Source organism: Rhodotorula paludigena, assembly GCF_050403205.1.
Source record: "Rhodotorula paludigena JCM10292 DNA, Rt_paludigena_JCM10292v1_ctg91, whole genome shotgun sequence".
Classification (NCBI taxonomy): Eukaryota; Fungi; Basidiomycota; class Microbotryomycetes; order Sporidiobolales; family Sporidiobolaceae; genus Rhodotorula; species Rhodotorula paludigena.
Window position 1 is genome coordinate 13,414 of NW_027481367.1, and position 14,780 is coordinate 28,193.

The window sequence follows — 14,780 nt, forward strand, 5'->3', positions numbered from 1 at the left end:
CCCGCGCCTCCTCCTTCGCCGTCAACGCTCGTGCAAGAACGCGCACTTGTCGCCCCAGTCGCACCTCCCGCGCTGCATGAAGAACCTACACGGCGTGTCCCTCTTCGGCATCATCGGGCGACGGCCTTTCGGGCCGGTCGGCGCGGCAGGCGCGGGCGCACCGAAAGCGCGAGAGAGGGCAGCGTGCGAGAAGGCGCCGGACGCTCCAGGCGGCTGGTATCCGTTGTAGAGATCTGGCGTGCCTCCAGCGGCCCAGGCGGGCGGAGTCGCAGCTTGCGCCGAGGGCGGCACGTACCCACCGTAAGGCTACGAAAGGCGGATGGGGTCAGTCAGTCTCGGGAAGCAGGCGGACGTGCGAGGCGTGACAGACCTGAGCACCAAAGCCGGGTGGGACGAAGCCCTGCTGTGGCATCTGCGCAGGCGGCGCAAGGGCGGCCTGCGTCGCGGCCTGCGTGAGACCGAGTGCAGCGAGATCGAGGCCGGGGAACTGGGTCGCCACGAGCTGCTGCACCTGCTCGGCGGGAAACGAGCGCAGCATGGCCAGCGTCTCTTCGCTGATCTGCTGCGTCGGAGGCTGCGCGTGCGGTCCGGGCGGGCCGGCGCCGACGGGCGGCTGGTGCGGGTTGTTGCTGGCCGTCAGACCCGGCTGCTGCGCGTTCTCGAGCGCCTGGGCAACGTTGTTGTTCGACAGCTGTCCGAGGAGGGCTGATATCTGGTCATTTGACGCAAAGAGGCCCGCCGGCGCCTGCGACAGCCGCGCGTCCTCGATCGTCTGGACCACGTCCGGGTCCTGCAGCAGCTCGGTGTGCAGCGGAATGCGCTTGATCTCGTCGTCGGGCGTGATCTCCTCGTCGGCGCTAGGCTCCGTAGGCGACTCGGGCGGCTCAGCGGCTTGGTCGACGGCCATAGCATTGGCGGCGCGCTCGGTGAGCACGTTGACCTCGTTCGACTGCTTTGGTTCGCGCAGGGGCTCAAAGTCGGCCGTGTCGGGGATCTCGGCGCCTGTAGATCGATATCGGGTCAGTATTGCCGGTACGGAAAACGATGAGAAGGGTCTGACGCACCGATGGGTTCGTACCATTCGGTCTCCTCCTCCATCTCGTCGTCGTCGTCGTCCTGGTCGAGATGCATTGCGAGCGACAAACCCTCCTGCTGCTGCATCATCTGAATGCTGTCGTCACGGCTCTGTATATGTCGGTCACTCATCAGCACCATCGGATCGGCATGGCGGAACGGGGAAGCCGAGAAACGTACCTCGCCCTCGAGCGTGACATGCCCGCTCGCATCCGCGTTCTCTTCGTCCTCGCCCGCGCGACGCTCGATCCACCTGATCTGCACGAGCTTCTCCTCGGTGCGCCAGCTGACCTTTTTCTTTTTGCGCTGCGTGCCGGGCGCGGCCTTCCTCGCCGTCCCGCCGGGCTTGCGCTGCGCGTCTGCCGCGGGCCCACTCGACGATGCAGCAGCAGCGCCGGAAGAAGCGATCTTGGCAGCGGGAGCGGGCGCAGGAGGCGGTGGCGCCGGCGGCTTGGGCTTGCCGCCGGTGATGGCGCTCATGGCAGCGCTCAGGACTGAAGGTTGCGTCTTCTTGAAGGACGGAAGCGCGGGCTTGGGCGGCGCGGCGGCGGGCGCTGGTTTCTTCGCGGCGTCATTCGCGGTCGCGCTCGCCGCTGAGGTGCCCGTCTTGGCCTTCTTAGCGGGACCTGCGGACGAGACGAGAAGCGTAAGTTCCGGCTGCCTAGCCGTCAGACCCGCGTGCTCGACCCAGTGACGCACCTTCTGCCGTGTCAGACTTGCGCTTGGCCGCGGAAGAAGCGGCGGCGGGCGCGTCGGCCTCCTTGCGCGCCATGAGCTGCAGCTTGCTCCACTTGTCCATGAGCTTGCTCGATGCCGACTTGATCGCTGCGTGTGTCGGCAGGAGGACAGTGAGCACAAGCGTTGAGCGGAAGGTGCAAAGTAGAGACGCACCGGAGCCTTCGGGCGCGCGATGGTCGATACGTTTGACGAGGCGCGGAACGGTCGAGTAGGCGCGCAAGTGGTCCATCGTCACGGGGAGCTTGATGAAGGCCTGTTGCGAGGTAGTACAGGTGTCGTGAGAACAGAGTCAGCGCACTGCATGGCAGGATGAAAGCGAAGTTGTGATTGCGACCGGCGAGACCGGGGGCGAGAAGATGGAGGTGCGCAACGGCCGAGATGTGGCGCTGCGCCCTGGAGGTGCACTTGCTCGTCTCTCGAGGAAGAGATGAGGGCTTCGCTAGCCCGACGGGCGCCGACGATCTGTGCGGGACCGCTTCTTTGCACATGCCCATCCCTCCCCGCTCTGTTTTCCCTTCATCTCCGGTGGCCGGATTCGACATGAAAGGAACGCTTTCGAGTTTCGAAGAGGCGTTGGCCTGGACGAGAGGAGACGCACCTTGAGGACGTAGGCGAGCGAAGCCTGCTCCAGCTCCTTGCGCTTGGCATCCGTCTGCTTACTCGCCCCGTCGCGCTCCTTTGACGGAGTCGCGAGCAAGTAGCCCGCGCCTTCGAGCCAGCACTGGAGCAGCTCGAGACCTTCGCTGCGCACGGCCGGACTCGAAGCCGCAGACTCCTTGTCCTTGCCCTTGGCACTCTGCTCCTTCTTGTTGCTCCCATAATCGAGCCACGCGGTCCAGAACTCGGCCTTGCCGTACGCGATGATAGCGTCGAGCACTTCTGCGCGGCCCTCGGGCGGGACGTCGCTCGCATCGCCCCAAGGCGAGCTCGTCGACGAGCGGTCCGTGTGCGTAAAGAGGGCGAGGTTGCGCACGAGCCACTCGGCCGACGAGAGCGGCGAACGCTGTAGGCGCTTGCCGTCAATCTGCGCGCGCACTTTGGGCAGGTACGACAGCCACTGCTCGGGCGAGTAGGACGACGCGGCGGGCGACGCGGGGCGCGACTTGCTGCGCGACGAGCCGGGCGCAGACGAGACCGAGACAGCGGGAGAAGCAGAGCGCGCTCTCGAGGCGGAAGCGGCGGACGAGGCAGACGCAGCGGCGGGCTTCCGCGACGAGGCCGAAGACGAGGAGGGGGTCTTGCGCGGGAGGACTTCGGGCGCGGCGGAGGGCGGGGGCGGCGCGGAGATGATCGAGGGCGTGATGGTCATGGTTGGCTGAGCGGTCGAGGGCGCACCGAACAGCGCGCCAGGCGGAACCGAGTCGATCCCGGCGGTAGGCGCGAAGTAGCCGTTCCACGCCTGAATGGCGCCGCTCGCCCCGGCGGGCGAAGCGTGTCCGCCGCGGCCGTTGCGAATGAGGTCAGCCGTCGCTGCGAGCGACGACGACGCGGTCGGGTCAGAGGTGACGGGGCTGGCGAGACGGCCAAACGGACCAGGCGAGCCTGCCGCTCCCGCCGCGCCGTAAAAGAGGGAAGCGCCGGGAGCAGCGAAAGGCGCAATCGCCCCAGGATACGCCGCGAAGGGCGACGGCGTGCGGGTGGTCCGGCCGGCCGGCTGCGGAGGAAAGGCGGCCGAGTACGGTTCGAGCGAAGGTTGGCGAAAGTCGGCGTCGTTGACAAAGCTGTCGAGTCCCGAGGGTTCCTCGGCCGCATACGACTGCATGTCGAGCTCGTCTCCGAATGCTCCAGTGGTCTGATTGTTGTCGTCGTCGTCGAGCGTGATGAAAGAGGTCGAAGCAGCGGGTATGGCGGGAGCGGGAGCGGAAGGAGGGGCGGACGAGACGGGCGCGGGCAGGTCGCTCCTCGACGGGCCGGACGAGGTGGGATGCGCAGGCAGGCGGGGCGCAACGTAGTCGAGGAGCGTCTCGCCCTTTGCGATGGGGTGCGCGGCGAGGTGACCGTGCAGCCACGAGGCGTTGGTGCGGTTCGAGAGGAAGCTAATGTCCCATGCCGTCTTGGCGAGATGACGAAGACTGCGGGACAGCAGGAGTGCACGAGTACGAGTCAGTATTTGACCTCTGCGACGGAGACTGGTTAATGTTGAAGTTTCGACCAAGGGAGAGAGACGCGACCAGACGCAAAGCTACGCAAACACCACCGCGGAGGCTTCGTATGCGATCTAGTCTGATTGCAGTAGGTCTCTCGGGTCGCGAAGCGCTCGGAAAGAGCCTTACTTGGGCGGAACGGACTTGAGGTCGGGCATGTTGGTCAGGCGGCTGGGTGGTCTGCGGGGTCGCGGCGTCGGATCAGCACGAGTGGCTCGCAGGGGAGCTGTGTGAACGCACAGTCGACTGGCAACGCTCTCTCGCAGTTCCGCAACGCGTTCACAGTCGCGGAGGACGAGGGGGCAAAGGCGACACGCAATGCTCGGCCTTCGCTCGTAGAGCGACAACGGCCTCGGAAGCCCTGACTACGGGTGCACAGTGCGCAAAAGCGGTTTTGTAGTCCCTCTGTGGCTGTCGCACGCGCTCGCGGGCCCTGTCGACTGCGCACCGACGAGCGGATGCGAGAGGCGGGAAGCGACCCTCTTTCCGGACGCGCGCTTTCACGGGCGGAGTGGTTGCGCACGCAGGTGGTCTGTGCGGCGTGCGAGCTGTTCGCTGCGCCCAGTGCGCGGGTCTAGGCAGGGGGAGCGAGAGAAGTGGAGGACGAAGCGAGCTGGTGAATACAGTTGCTCGGGGCGTTGGCTACTGGGAGAACACAGCAAAGCAAATGTATTGCCAGCTACCCCGCGAGTATTCGCCGGTTCTTGCTCGTCGCTGCGCGCGAGATGCGCCGGTAGAGCTGTGCTGCGCGAATGCTGCCGCACCAGCACGCTGCTGCTCCGCCTGCGCCGGGCCTCGCTCGCCCGCCGTCGCAGGTGTTCGCGCACAGTCCCCACCCGCCGCATCCGCCGGGCCAGCAACCACAGCCCCCGCCGCAGGGCTACAGCTACGCCCAGCCGGGGCAGGGCCCGCCCAGGCAGGTGCTCGTGCGGCAGGGCCCTCCGCCAGGCGCTGGACCGGGAGCGGGAGGAGGAGGAGCACCGCCGGGACCCGGAGCAGGAGCGCCGCGAGGAGGACCAGGAGCGCTGCCGCCGCAGGGAGGGCCGCAGGGGATGCACCGCGCTGTGCAGGTCAACGGTGCAGGGCAGCACCTTCCCCCGCCGGGCATGCAGCGCGTCGTCGTCGCGCAGCAGGGCCATCCGCCGCAGACGCAGGTCATCGGACCGTCGCACCCGTCGCACCCGCAGCACGGGGCGTGGCTCGCACAGCAGCAGCACAACCAGCACCAGCACCCGCATCCGCACCACCTCCAGCAGCAGCATGGACTGCCCCAGCCCCCGCCTGCGTCCTACCTTCCGCAACCCCCACCTCCTTCAACGCACTACCTCCCGCAACCTCCGCCCCTGCCAGGATCCATCGGCCGCTCTCAACCTCCCATGTACCCTGGCGGATCCTCTGCCAACTCGGTGCCGTCGTCACCGGTCATGCACGCTGTCCCGCACCCCGGCGCCGCCGGGCCTTCCGCTGGCCCTCCCGCTTCCCTCCCGCCGCCCGGCCCCGCCACGCAGGGCTCGCTCGCCCCTCCAGCGCGAGTCATCCCTTCGGCGGCCGGCCTTCGCCCTCAGTCTGGCGCAGGCGGACCGCCGCCCTACGGCACCTCTCCTCATCCTCCGTCTCAGCAGCAGCTTCCGCCACGCGGCCCGCCCGGCGCCAACGGCTTGCCCCCGCCACCTCACCTTCAGCAGCAACAGCCATACCATGCGCCTCAGATGATGCAGCCGAGGCCGCTACTACGACCGTCTATCGCGCCGCAGCCGAATACGCTGCTCGCCGCGCATCTCGCGCTCAACGGGTGCGGCCGATTCCGCGAGCTGTTGGACGCTCGTTCGCTCGCTCAGTCTCTGACTGATTCTCTTGGGGTTCGGCTGCAGGAGCGGACCAATCACGGCGACAGCTGCACCAGCGGGGCCGGCACTCGCTCGACTAGCTGCGCTCAACGACTCGATGATCGCAGCGCTCGAGGTGCGTGCATGCGTACACCCTCCGTAAGATTGCGCACGTGTCGTGTTCCGCCTGCTGAACGATTCTGTCGCGCGTGCAGAAGGAGAACCCGCTCGACGCACTGCGAACCGTCATTGCCGAGCACTTCACCGAGACGGGCGTCGTCAAGATCGGCCTCTACGACAAGTCGACGCAGATGAGCAAGGTGTTCGGTGAGCTGTCCGCCTCGATCTGCTGTCAACCGTTACTGAACAAGCCATCCCGCAGAGATCCCCTGCTCCGCCTTCCCCCGCTTCCAGCATCTCAACTACCTCCTCGGCGTCCTTTCTTCTTTCATGACGGTGCACTTTGCGCGCGAGTTTCGCCTCACTACCCCGGATCCGACCGTTGCACCTCCCTCTCCGCCCTCTCCTCCTTCCGCGTCAACGACGGTCCCCCCGCCACCTCCGCCGCATGCCCCGCCCGTGCACATCGGCTACCTCCTCCGCGCCGAAGACGCGACATGGACGTCGCGCTTCTCGACCGGCGCGCGCGTCGAGCTCGTCGGCGCGCTCACGATGCACCTCATGTTCAAGGACCTCGGCAACGGCGCGGCGGGCCTGCGCATCGAGAGCCTCGACTTTGATGCGCGCGCATTCGAGGAGTCGGTCGTCAGGGCCGCGATGGAGCCGCTGCCGGCGTACGAGGCGGCCGCAAGAGGTGCGGACAAAGCCCCTGCTGGCAGGGACAAGGCGGAGGACGAGAGCGAACCGTCGCGCCCGGTCAAAGGCGGGAGAAGGGGCGCAGCCGCTAAGCGCGGCATGGTCACCCGCAAGAGGAGCGCGAGCGCCAAGGTCGAGCAGGACGACGACGAGGGTGCCGGCGAGTCAGGCGCTGCCGAGCAGGACGAGGAGAAGAAGAGGTTTACTGGCGCGCAGACCGAGGGAGAGGACGATGCTGGAGCGGAGCGGAAGGGTTCGGCTATGCGAGTGCCGCCCAGCGCTGTCGGCGGGTTTGGCGTGACGGAACTCGGCATGCGGTGTCTCGAAGTGCGTGTTCAACTTTCTTGCACTTCCGCCCCACGTGCTCATAGATCCTTCGCAGATCGCCGAGTCGGTTGCACAGCTACAAGAGCTGATCGCTTTGTCGCTCGAGACGGGCGTTGGCCCTATCGGTGCGTGAGATCCCGCTTCTCAGTTTGCGCTCGCTCGCTTACTCGTCTGGCCGCCCAGAATGTCTGGCAAGCTACGGCGAGCGTCGCACTCCGCATTCTCAACACCCTCCTAGCTCTGTACCCACGCCCAGAGGCCCTCCGTCGGCCCAACCGCCGATCGCCGCCTCGTCGCAGAATCCGACAACCAACAGCTTCTACTCTTCCGTCGCGGCTTCCCCGCTCAATGGTGCGCCTCCGCCGCTTCCCCCGCCGGGACAGCGCCCGCCCAGCGCAGGAGGCGACATGGCCGCGAGCCCAGCGGCGTCGGCGCCGACAGGAGCAGGAGCTGCGAACGGCAGCAAGCGCAAACTCGGCGGTGTGCCCGAGACGCGCGGCGAGGGCGCTGGCGACGGCATGGCTGAGGCGGCGGCGAGTCCGCAGAAGATTCCGCGCGGAGCGGGCGGAGCGCGAGGCCGGGCGAAGGGGAGGTGACAGACAGAGCTTTGTTGTACTCGCTGTGCTGTGCCTTTTTGTACTGGAGGCAGACTGGGCAACGCGGATCGACGGCATGAGAACGATTCTTTTGTTTACACGGCGTTCGCGCGCCGTTTCGAGGATACAGGCGTCTTTGAAGGGGAGGAACGGGAGCGAGAACGAGAGATACGGATCGGGGGCAGGGGTCATTTCGGAAACATGAAGAGGTAGAGAGCGTCTGTGGGAGGTTTGGAGGAGCGCGGAAAACGGCGTTCAGGCGCCGATGACGGCAAACTCGCCGACAGTCGGACCGAGGCCCTCGCTGCCGTAGGTGCCTTCGACCGTGAGCTGGACGTAGCGGCCCGTGACGGGCTCGGGGAGCGTGACGTCCGTGAGGTTACCGAGGTCGATCTGGACGATGAGCGACGTCGCGAAGTCGTACGGTGCAGTGATGTTGACGCTGCCCTCGGCAACGGCGGTCGCGTTACCAAAACCGTCAGATGAGTTGGCGACCGCGACTGAGTACGACTGGGGTGGCTCTGCATGCGGAAGAGCAAGTCAATCTCGGGAGCCGTGGACTGGCAAAGGCGGACAACGCACCATTGTTCCAGTTGAAGTGGAAGGCAGTGATCGTCTGCTCCGAGCCAAGGTCGACAACCAGGGACGACGGGTCGGCAGTCGCTGGTTGCCAGACCGTTGCGTTCGAGCCATCGACCGCGCGCAGGGCGTACTCGCCCGGTACGATGGCCTGGACGTCCTGATGGAACGCCGTGTCGTTGGCAAGGACAGGTCGGCACTGAGCGATGTTGCCCTCGATGAGAGTGCCGGTGGTGGACCGGGTCGGGACCGAGAGCGACTCGCCGACGGCGAGAGTGCTGCTCAGGAGAAACGGATCAGCCTCGCCGGCGACACGCTCGGAAGAGGCAGACGCACTAATTGCCAGCCTTGTCGTTGCCCTCGGCAATCTCGACGGGCATGCCGTCCGACCCACGCTTGTGCGTGATCGTGAGCTGTTCGGTCGTGACCTGGAGGTCAAAGCTGCTGCCGTGGTACTTGAGACCCTTGACGGTGTAGTTGGTGAACTGCGGCGGCAGGCTCGGGTCAAAGAAGAGGCGGTCGATGCGGAAGCGGTAGCCAGTGAAGCCGTGAGTGAGCGACCTGCGAAGCTCAACAGCTATGAGCTACCGCAAAAACGGAAAGCCCACAAACCGAAACTCACTGGAGGAAGCCGCCGTGACCCGTAAGGAAGGTGAAGGCCGGATTTGTGCCGCTGTACAGAGCGATGCGTTGGTTCGAGCGTGCAGAGCGTGAGGGATCAGGATACGTACCCATTGTCGGCCCAGACATCGTTGACCTGCTCCGAGAACTGGTAGTACGGCGCACGCGAGTAAGGCTGCGCCGCCTGCAGGAAGTACGACCAGGACGCGCATCCCATAGGCGAGAGCTCCGCAGCGAGGATGCTGCACGACAGGGCGAGTCAGCTTGCAGCTCGAAAAAGTTGGCAGCGGACCACGGACCTGTAGATGCTGCGAGCGGAAGTCGGGTCAGAGCGCGTTCATACGACTTGATATTGTGAAAAACGTACGACCAAGTCATAGCGGGGCCGTCGGGCGAGTTCGCGCCACTGTAAAAGTCGAGGTCGCGGAGAGCACCCGAAGTCGGCCAGTTGAACTCGTACGGGTAGTGCAGAAGGACGACGTCGGCCTGCTTAACCTCGACACTCCCGTTCATTTTGTCGTAAGTCTTGATAATGCCCGAATCGGAAGTGGGGATGATAATGTGGTCAATGATGTCGGACCAGTTGGCGGGAGCTTCGCCGGCGCCGATGATCGAGCCGAGCTCTGTAGCTTGCTGCAGTGTGATCATCAGAGCGCCATTGTCTGTGATGTGCAGGGTGATTAGTTTCAATCGCGAGTACAGAACACACGGCTGCTGGGCAAAACAGCTGAGATCGAGAGCGAGGACGTACTCAGTCCAGTGTTGTTGACGAACGAAGCATACTCGTCAGCGCTCGAAGTGTTAAGCGTGACGTAGTTGTAACCGCCGTCGGCCGTCTCGTTGCGCTGAACGAACGAGGCAAACATGTCGGCCGTGCCGCGAACGATCGGGTAACCTTTCTCCTCGAGCCAGGTCTGGTTGTTGGTCGCAGCGTAGTACTGCCATGCGGCAAGAGCGATATCCGAGTTCAAGTGATATTGGCTGCAAGGTGAAGCACGGGTTAGTAGGCAAGAGAGCGATGTCGTCGAGCAGGCCAACGTTGGCGAAGGGACTGAAGGCCAAGGCCCGAGATGGGGCTGCAACGCACTAGTCGACGCAAGGACCAATACCGGTGCAGTTACCGAAGCGGCCAGCAACCCAAGGATAGATAGCGCCAGAAAGGTTGTTTGCTGCAGCGTTCTGCTGAGCGGCGCCAAGCTGGCGGAAGCGGAAGTCGACGATGTTCTGTGGCCAGCGAAGGTGTCAAAAGCCGTAGCGAAAGAGGGAGAGTGGAAAGAGCCGGAGAGGCATGTCTCGCACGAGAAGATAGAGCCTACCTCGGCGTAATCGGGGAAAAGAGCGAGAAGCGACGGGTACATCCAGGTCTCGGCATCCCTGCGGAATGAAAGCATCCGCATCAGCTCAAAGCTCGCGTTCGAAATGAAGCAAGCGACGCACCAGAAGATCTGTGCCGAGTACGAGTCGGACGTGAGACCAGCGGGAGCGATCGAATTGTCGCCGAGGCCGTGCGGCTCGGAGCCGTTGCGGAGCTGTTGCACACGGATATCAGCTCATTCTCAAAAGGAGAGGTTTCGGGAGAGGCCCACATTCGTGAGAAGGTGGAACATGCTGGCCCTCGTCGCGAGCTGAATCTCCTCGTACTCTTCTCCGGGAATCTCGATGTCGCTTTCAGACCAGACGTTGTCCCATGCCTCGCGATGACTCGAGAGGACAGCATCCCAGCCGGTCAAGTTCGCGTTCGTCGCAGCCTGAAGTGCGGTCTCGAGCTCCATTTCCGGGTAAGCGTCCGACGTGGCAATTCCGACGTATTTGACGGCGTCGAGAACGCCGTTTTCGGGCATGCCAGACACGATGCGGTAGCACTGGCTGGTCGTCGACTCGTTTGCGCTCAGCGCGGGACCGATACAGTTGGAGCCGTCGTCGATCTGCCAAGTCGTAGACGAGCGCGGCCAAAGGTCCATGACGCTAACCTCGTAGGCCGTGACGTTCGGGATGCCGTACGGGCGAACAGCCGTGTGAATCGTGTTGGTCGTGTTCTCGACGGGGCCCGACGAGACAAAGTCGGTGCGCCAAGCGCCGGCACCCTGAGGGTACGGGCAACGTCAGTCCTGCAGGAAGCATTATGCGAGGAAACCGGTGGCGCACGTCGAAAACATCGGTGAACGCGACTTGGTCGCTCGTGTTGAGACCCTGGACGGTGAGGCGCACGGCGGCGACGTTCGGCCATACACGGTGCGCGAGCATCTGGTACGAGACGCGAAGGGGCGCGGTCGCGCCCTCGGGGGTCCAGTCGTACGATGTACGGACGAGGCCGTCCTGAATTGACATCGACTGCTCCCAGTTCGAGAGCTGCTCGTCAGGCGTGTCGCGCGAAAGAGTGGCGTTGTTGACCGTGAGGTAGAGGGACGAAAAAGTTGGGAGCGTCGCCATGGGCTGCTGGCCACCATCTTGGGCCTATGCACGCGCAAGTCAGCCGACCGAACCGCGCGAGAAAGCAGCGCAGCGCACGAAGTTGGTTCCGGCCGTCTCGGGCTGCTGGTCGTAGAAGCCCGCAACGATTGCGCTCGCCTGGCGCGGCGTGAAGAGTGGCCAGCCTTGCGTTCCGTCGCGCTCTTCGAGGTTGTTAGGCTCGACTTCACGGTAGCCAAAGCCCTCTGTCCGCGCGAAAGAAAGTCAGCTCAACCTGTTCGGGCCGGGCTCGGACGGAGCACACGCACCAGCAGGGATGCGCTGGCCAATGTAGCCGTTGGCAACGTACGCCTGCTTCTGCCAAGCCGTGCGGTTGAAGTCGCTCGTCGTGAGATCCCAGTCGGGCGCAGCGACGGCAGTCGCGGCAAGCAAGGCGACGGCAGTTGCGCCAGTTGCCGTCGCGAGGAGAGCTGCTCGACGCGAGACAGCCATAGCTTGAGCACTCAACGTCGGTCAAGAACGACGGAAGCGAAAGAATCAGAGCAGGAAGAAGAGCGAGAGGCAAGCCGAGCAGGGCTCCAGCAGGTCCCCCTTACCCCGAGAGGCGATCCCCACGCTTGGGAGGAACGCGCGCAGCGGCAGGGATCAGGGCCCGGCCGAAGAGGGGAAGAGGGGGCGCAAAGGGGGCGCGTCACCGCTTTGAGGGCATGACCTCGCTGTCGCCTGCACCGGCTCGTTTTTCCCGGAGCATGGACCGCACAGGGTGATGCAAGCGCCAAGGATTTCGCCGACTCGGTCTTCAAGGTCGCAGGCCAGTAACGGGGGCCTTACACTTCATCAGCTGCGAGCGACGAGACAGGGCTCGGCCAGCCTCCCTGGCACAAGGCTAAGCACAGGCTCAGCGCGAGCGAGTAGATGAGGAGCGGCTAGAACATCGACCTGTGCGATCTGCTCCTGGTGCGCCCTGCGGGATGAACGACCGAGCGGAAGAAACAGATCACGTGACGGTGAGAGGGCCTCCCTCCTCCGCTCGGTGCGGTGCGCGAGTGCAGATTAGAGCAGCTGGTGATATTTCAGCAGTCCTTGACGCCTGCTTGCAACGAAAGCGCTTGCAGATCTCGTCACCAGAGGACCGCACCCGTTTTCATCGCACCCCCGCCTGCTTGGCTCGAACGCGACAACCATAGCTCGAGGGCGAGCTGCAGAGGCGCGAGGGCCTGGAATGGACACATCCAGCGCAACGGGCGACATGGCTCCTCGCCCGCCGCGACATTCCCTCGTCGTCTTGCTGCTCACGGTTGCGCTCTTCTCCGCCGTGTCGCTCCTCGTCCTCGCGCCGCCGAGGCAGCTCATCCTGCCGAGCCAGCGCTACCTCGTGCGCCCCGTGTCCCGCGCGCTCGCCAGCGTCCCCCTGCCGGATGCTGTTCGCAGTCATTTCGAGCGGCCCAACTCGCTCGCCGTCGCGGTGCGCTCCTTCTCGCACTACAGCCATGCCCAGCATCAGTTCATCACCCGCAAGTACACCGCGTACGATCGCATGCCCCGCCGCCACAAGCCTATCGGCGACAAGCTCGGGTGGAAGACGGTGCTCAAGCGTGCAGACGACTCGGTCGAGCTGAACACGGTCGTAACGGACGAGCTCGCAGCGATCGGGCTCGAGCAGGCCAAGCGGGAGGGCGTCCTGGTGGGACTGCGGAGTCACCTATACAAGGAGAATGGGCGGGTCGTCGAAGTGCGCGACGTTCTGACCTTCACTTGCGCTCTGCTCGCAACGCTGACCGCTTGTTCAATAATCGACAGACGCTCAAGCACTTTGTGCGTGACTGGGCAGACGAGGGAAAAGCAGAGCGGGACGCCCTTTTCCCGCCGATTCTGCAGGCGCTGGACGCCGAGTATTCGGACAAGGCGGGACGGCGGATCCTCGTACCTGGTTGTGGATTGGGTCGGCTTGCGTACGAAATTGCCTCGCAAGGTGCGTGTCGCAAGCTCTTTCCGACGTAGCGAGCCCTCACTGACGCTTTGACCGCAGGCTTCTCCGTCGATGCGAATGACTGTTCGTACCTTCTTCGATCCGCGTGAACTGCGTGTCTCACACGAGATGCACGCAGACTCGCACTACATGAACCTCGGCGCGCAGCTTATCTTCAATCGCACGCACTCGGCGAACCAGCACATGCTCGCGCCGTGGCTGCACGGCTTCTCGCACCAGCGCACCCCGCAAGAGCTGCTTCGCCGCGTCACTTTCCCCGACGTCAAGCCCGAGATGGACAAGGTCGACCTCAAGCTCACGCCTGGCAACTTCCTCGAAATCGGGCGGAAGAGCGAGGCCTACGACGCAATTGTCACGCTCTTCTTCATCGATACGGTTCGTCTCGCTCGCCACGTGCTGTACAAGCTTCAACATTGACCCGCTGTGTACTCCCTCGCAGGCACAAAACATGCTCGCATACTTCGAGACGATCCTCTTCGCTCTCAAGCCTGGCGGGATTTGGATCAACGAGGGCCCACTGCTTTACTGGGGCAATCCAACAATGGAGCTGCCGTGCGTTCGTTGTGCACTGCACTGTCCCACTTCCTTCCTCATGCGGTCTTCTGTGCAGACTCGAGTACGTCATTCGCGCGGCAGAAGCGCTCGGCTTCCAGATCGAGCGGAGGAAGGCCTTGAAGGGTGTGGAGTATACCGCAGACGGCAGCGGTACGTCTGCGACATCCTTCGCGTCCTGTGAGTTCGGAACTAATGCTTGCTTCGCTTCCAGCAATGTACAGGTCCGTCTCTCGCCTTTGCTTCCGCTTGGACTGATCACGGCTGACCCTGCCCGCTGAAATCTGCGCAGCTTTGCCTACGATTGCGAGTTTTGGGTGGCTCGCAAGCCGCTCGCAGCCGAGACGGCGGCTGGCAACGTCGTAGCCGCTTCAGTAGAAGCGAGGAAGGAGCTGTAATGCCGTGATCGCCCTTTCTTGGCTTCGTGTTGCTTGCGTCATTCAGCTGCTACATACAACTCGACTCCGACTGATGCTCTGCATCCTGAGCTGAAACTGTGCGCGGTCCTCGAGGACAGGTACTTCTCATGGACGGATGTGAAAATTTGGGATACGAGCGCGAATCTGGCAATGTTGGGAATGCGAGCGCCCCACGAGATTGAGCACCACAGCACTCAGGGCAAGCAACACGAGAGCCCTTCGAGTGCACAGGGACGGGAAGGCAAGACAGGGTATCGGGCTGCTGAACGGGGACATCAAAGCGGATAAAGGGGCATCGCAGGGTGTAAAGGGGCACCCTTGAAGACGCGGCGCTTCTTGTTGAGAGTCGTATTCCGTGCGCTTCGCCCTTGAGCCCGGTAATCGCCCTGCAAACCTCGAAGCGGAGGGTGCCGTCGAACACGCGGTCCTGCAGCTGTGCAACCGCAATGTTCCCCCCTCCCTGCAGCGAGCTACAGCTCAGCAATTAGGTAGAAATCGAGCTTCTTGCGGGAGCCCTTGTCTTGGACAGCAGCGAGAGAGGCAAGCAGACATCGATTACGAGGTGTGTCGGCGTCCTTGCCGGTCCTGTCTAAAGGCAACACACTTTGCACACTGCATGGTGTCTTGCTGCGAGCTCGTCCAGTATATTCCACTCAAAGTCGTCAAGCCAATAGCGCAGCGAAACGAGG

General features: G+C 64.0%; 4 protein-coding genes across 4 annotated transcripts; 2 read left to right on the forward strand and 2 right to left on the reverse strand.

Annotated features, from left to right (window-relative positions):
• Positions 1-21: 21 nt before the first annotated feature.
• Positions 22-4,114, reverse strand: JCM10292_005397 (uncharacterized protein; the record flags this gene model as incomplete). The annotated part of the gene is made up of 8 exons (XM_076652778.1): positions 22-306; positions 371-1,002; positions 1,065-1,185; positions 1,255-1,700; positions 1,774-1,899; positions 1,966-2,065; positions 2,411-3,884; positions 4,101-4,114. 8 exons carry the CDS (start codon positions 4,112-4,114, stop codon positions 22-24), a joined length of 3,198 nt encoding a protein of 1,065 aa, XP_076501662.1.
• Positions 4,115-4,708: 594 nt separating this feature from the next.
• On the forward strand, positions 4,709-7,521 carry JCM10292_005398 (uncharacterized protein; the record flags this gene model as incomplete). Its single annotated transcript, XM_076652779.1, has 6 exons — positions 4,709-5,748; positions 5,828-5,918; positions 5,998-6,109; positions 6,165-6,925; positions 6,981-7,050; positions 7,109-7,521. The coding sequence occupies 6 exons, from the start codon at positions 4,709-4,711 to the stop codon at positions 7,519-7,521; spliced, it is 2,487 nt and encodes an 828-aa protein (XP_076501663.1).
• A 255-nt stretch (positions 7,522-7,776) lies between these two features.
• On the reverse strand, positions 7,777-11,622 carry ATH1 (alpha,alpha-trehalase ATH1; the record flags this gene model as incomplete). The annotated part of the gene is made up of 15 exons (XM_076652780.1): positions 7,777-8,042; positions 8,104-8,378; positions 8,437-8,661; positions 8,723-8,773; positions 8,832-8,963; positions 9,021-9,029; positions 9,089-9,383; positions 9,473-9,702; positions 9,809-9,945; positions 10,038-10,095; positions 10,159-10,250; positions 10,308-10,805; positions 10,867-11,175; positions 11,230-11,375; positions 11,439-11,622. The coding sequence occupies 15 exons, from the start codon at positions 11,620-11,622 to the stop codon at positions 7,777-7,779; spliced, it is 2,907 nt and encodes a 968-aa protein (XP_076501664.1).
• Positions 11,623-12,352: 730 nt separating this feature from the next.
• JCM10292_005400 (uncharacterized protein) lies at positions 12,353-14,070 on the forward strand (the record flags this gene model as incomplete). The annotated part of the gene is made up of 8 exons (XM_076652781.1): positions 12,353-12,862; positions 12,931-13,102; positions 13,160-13,183; positions 13,239-13,495; positions 13,560-13,672; positions 13,731-13,825; positions 13,887-13,896; positions 13,965-14,070. The coding sequence occupies 8 exons, from the start codon at positions 12,353-12,355 to the stop codon at positions 14,068-14,070; spliced, it is 1,287 nt and encodes a 428-aa protein (XP_076501665.1).
• Between the last annotated feature and the right edge of the window lie 710 nt (positions 14,071-14,780).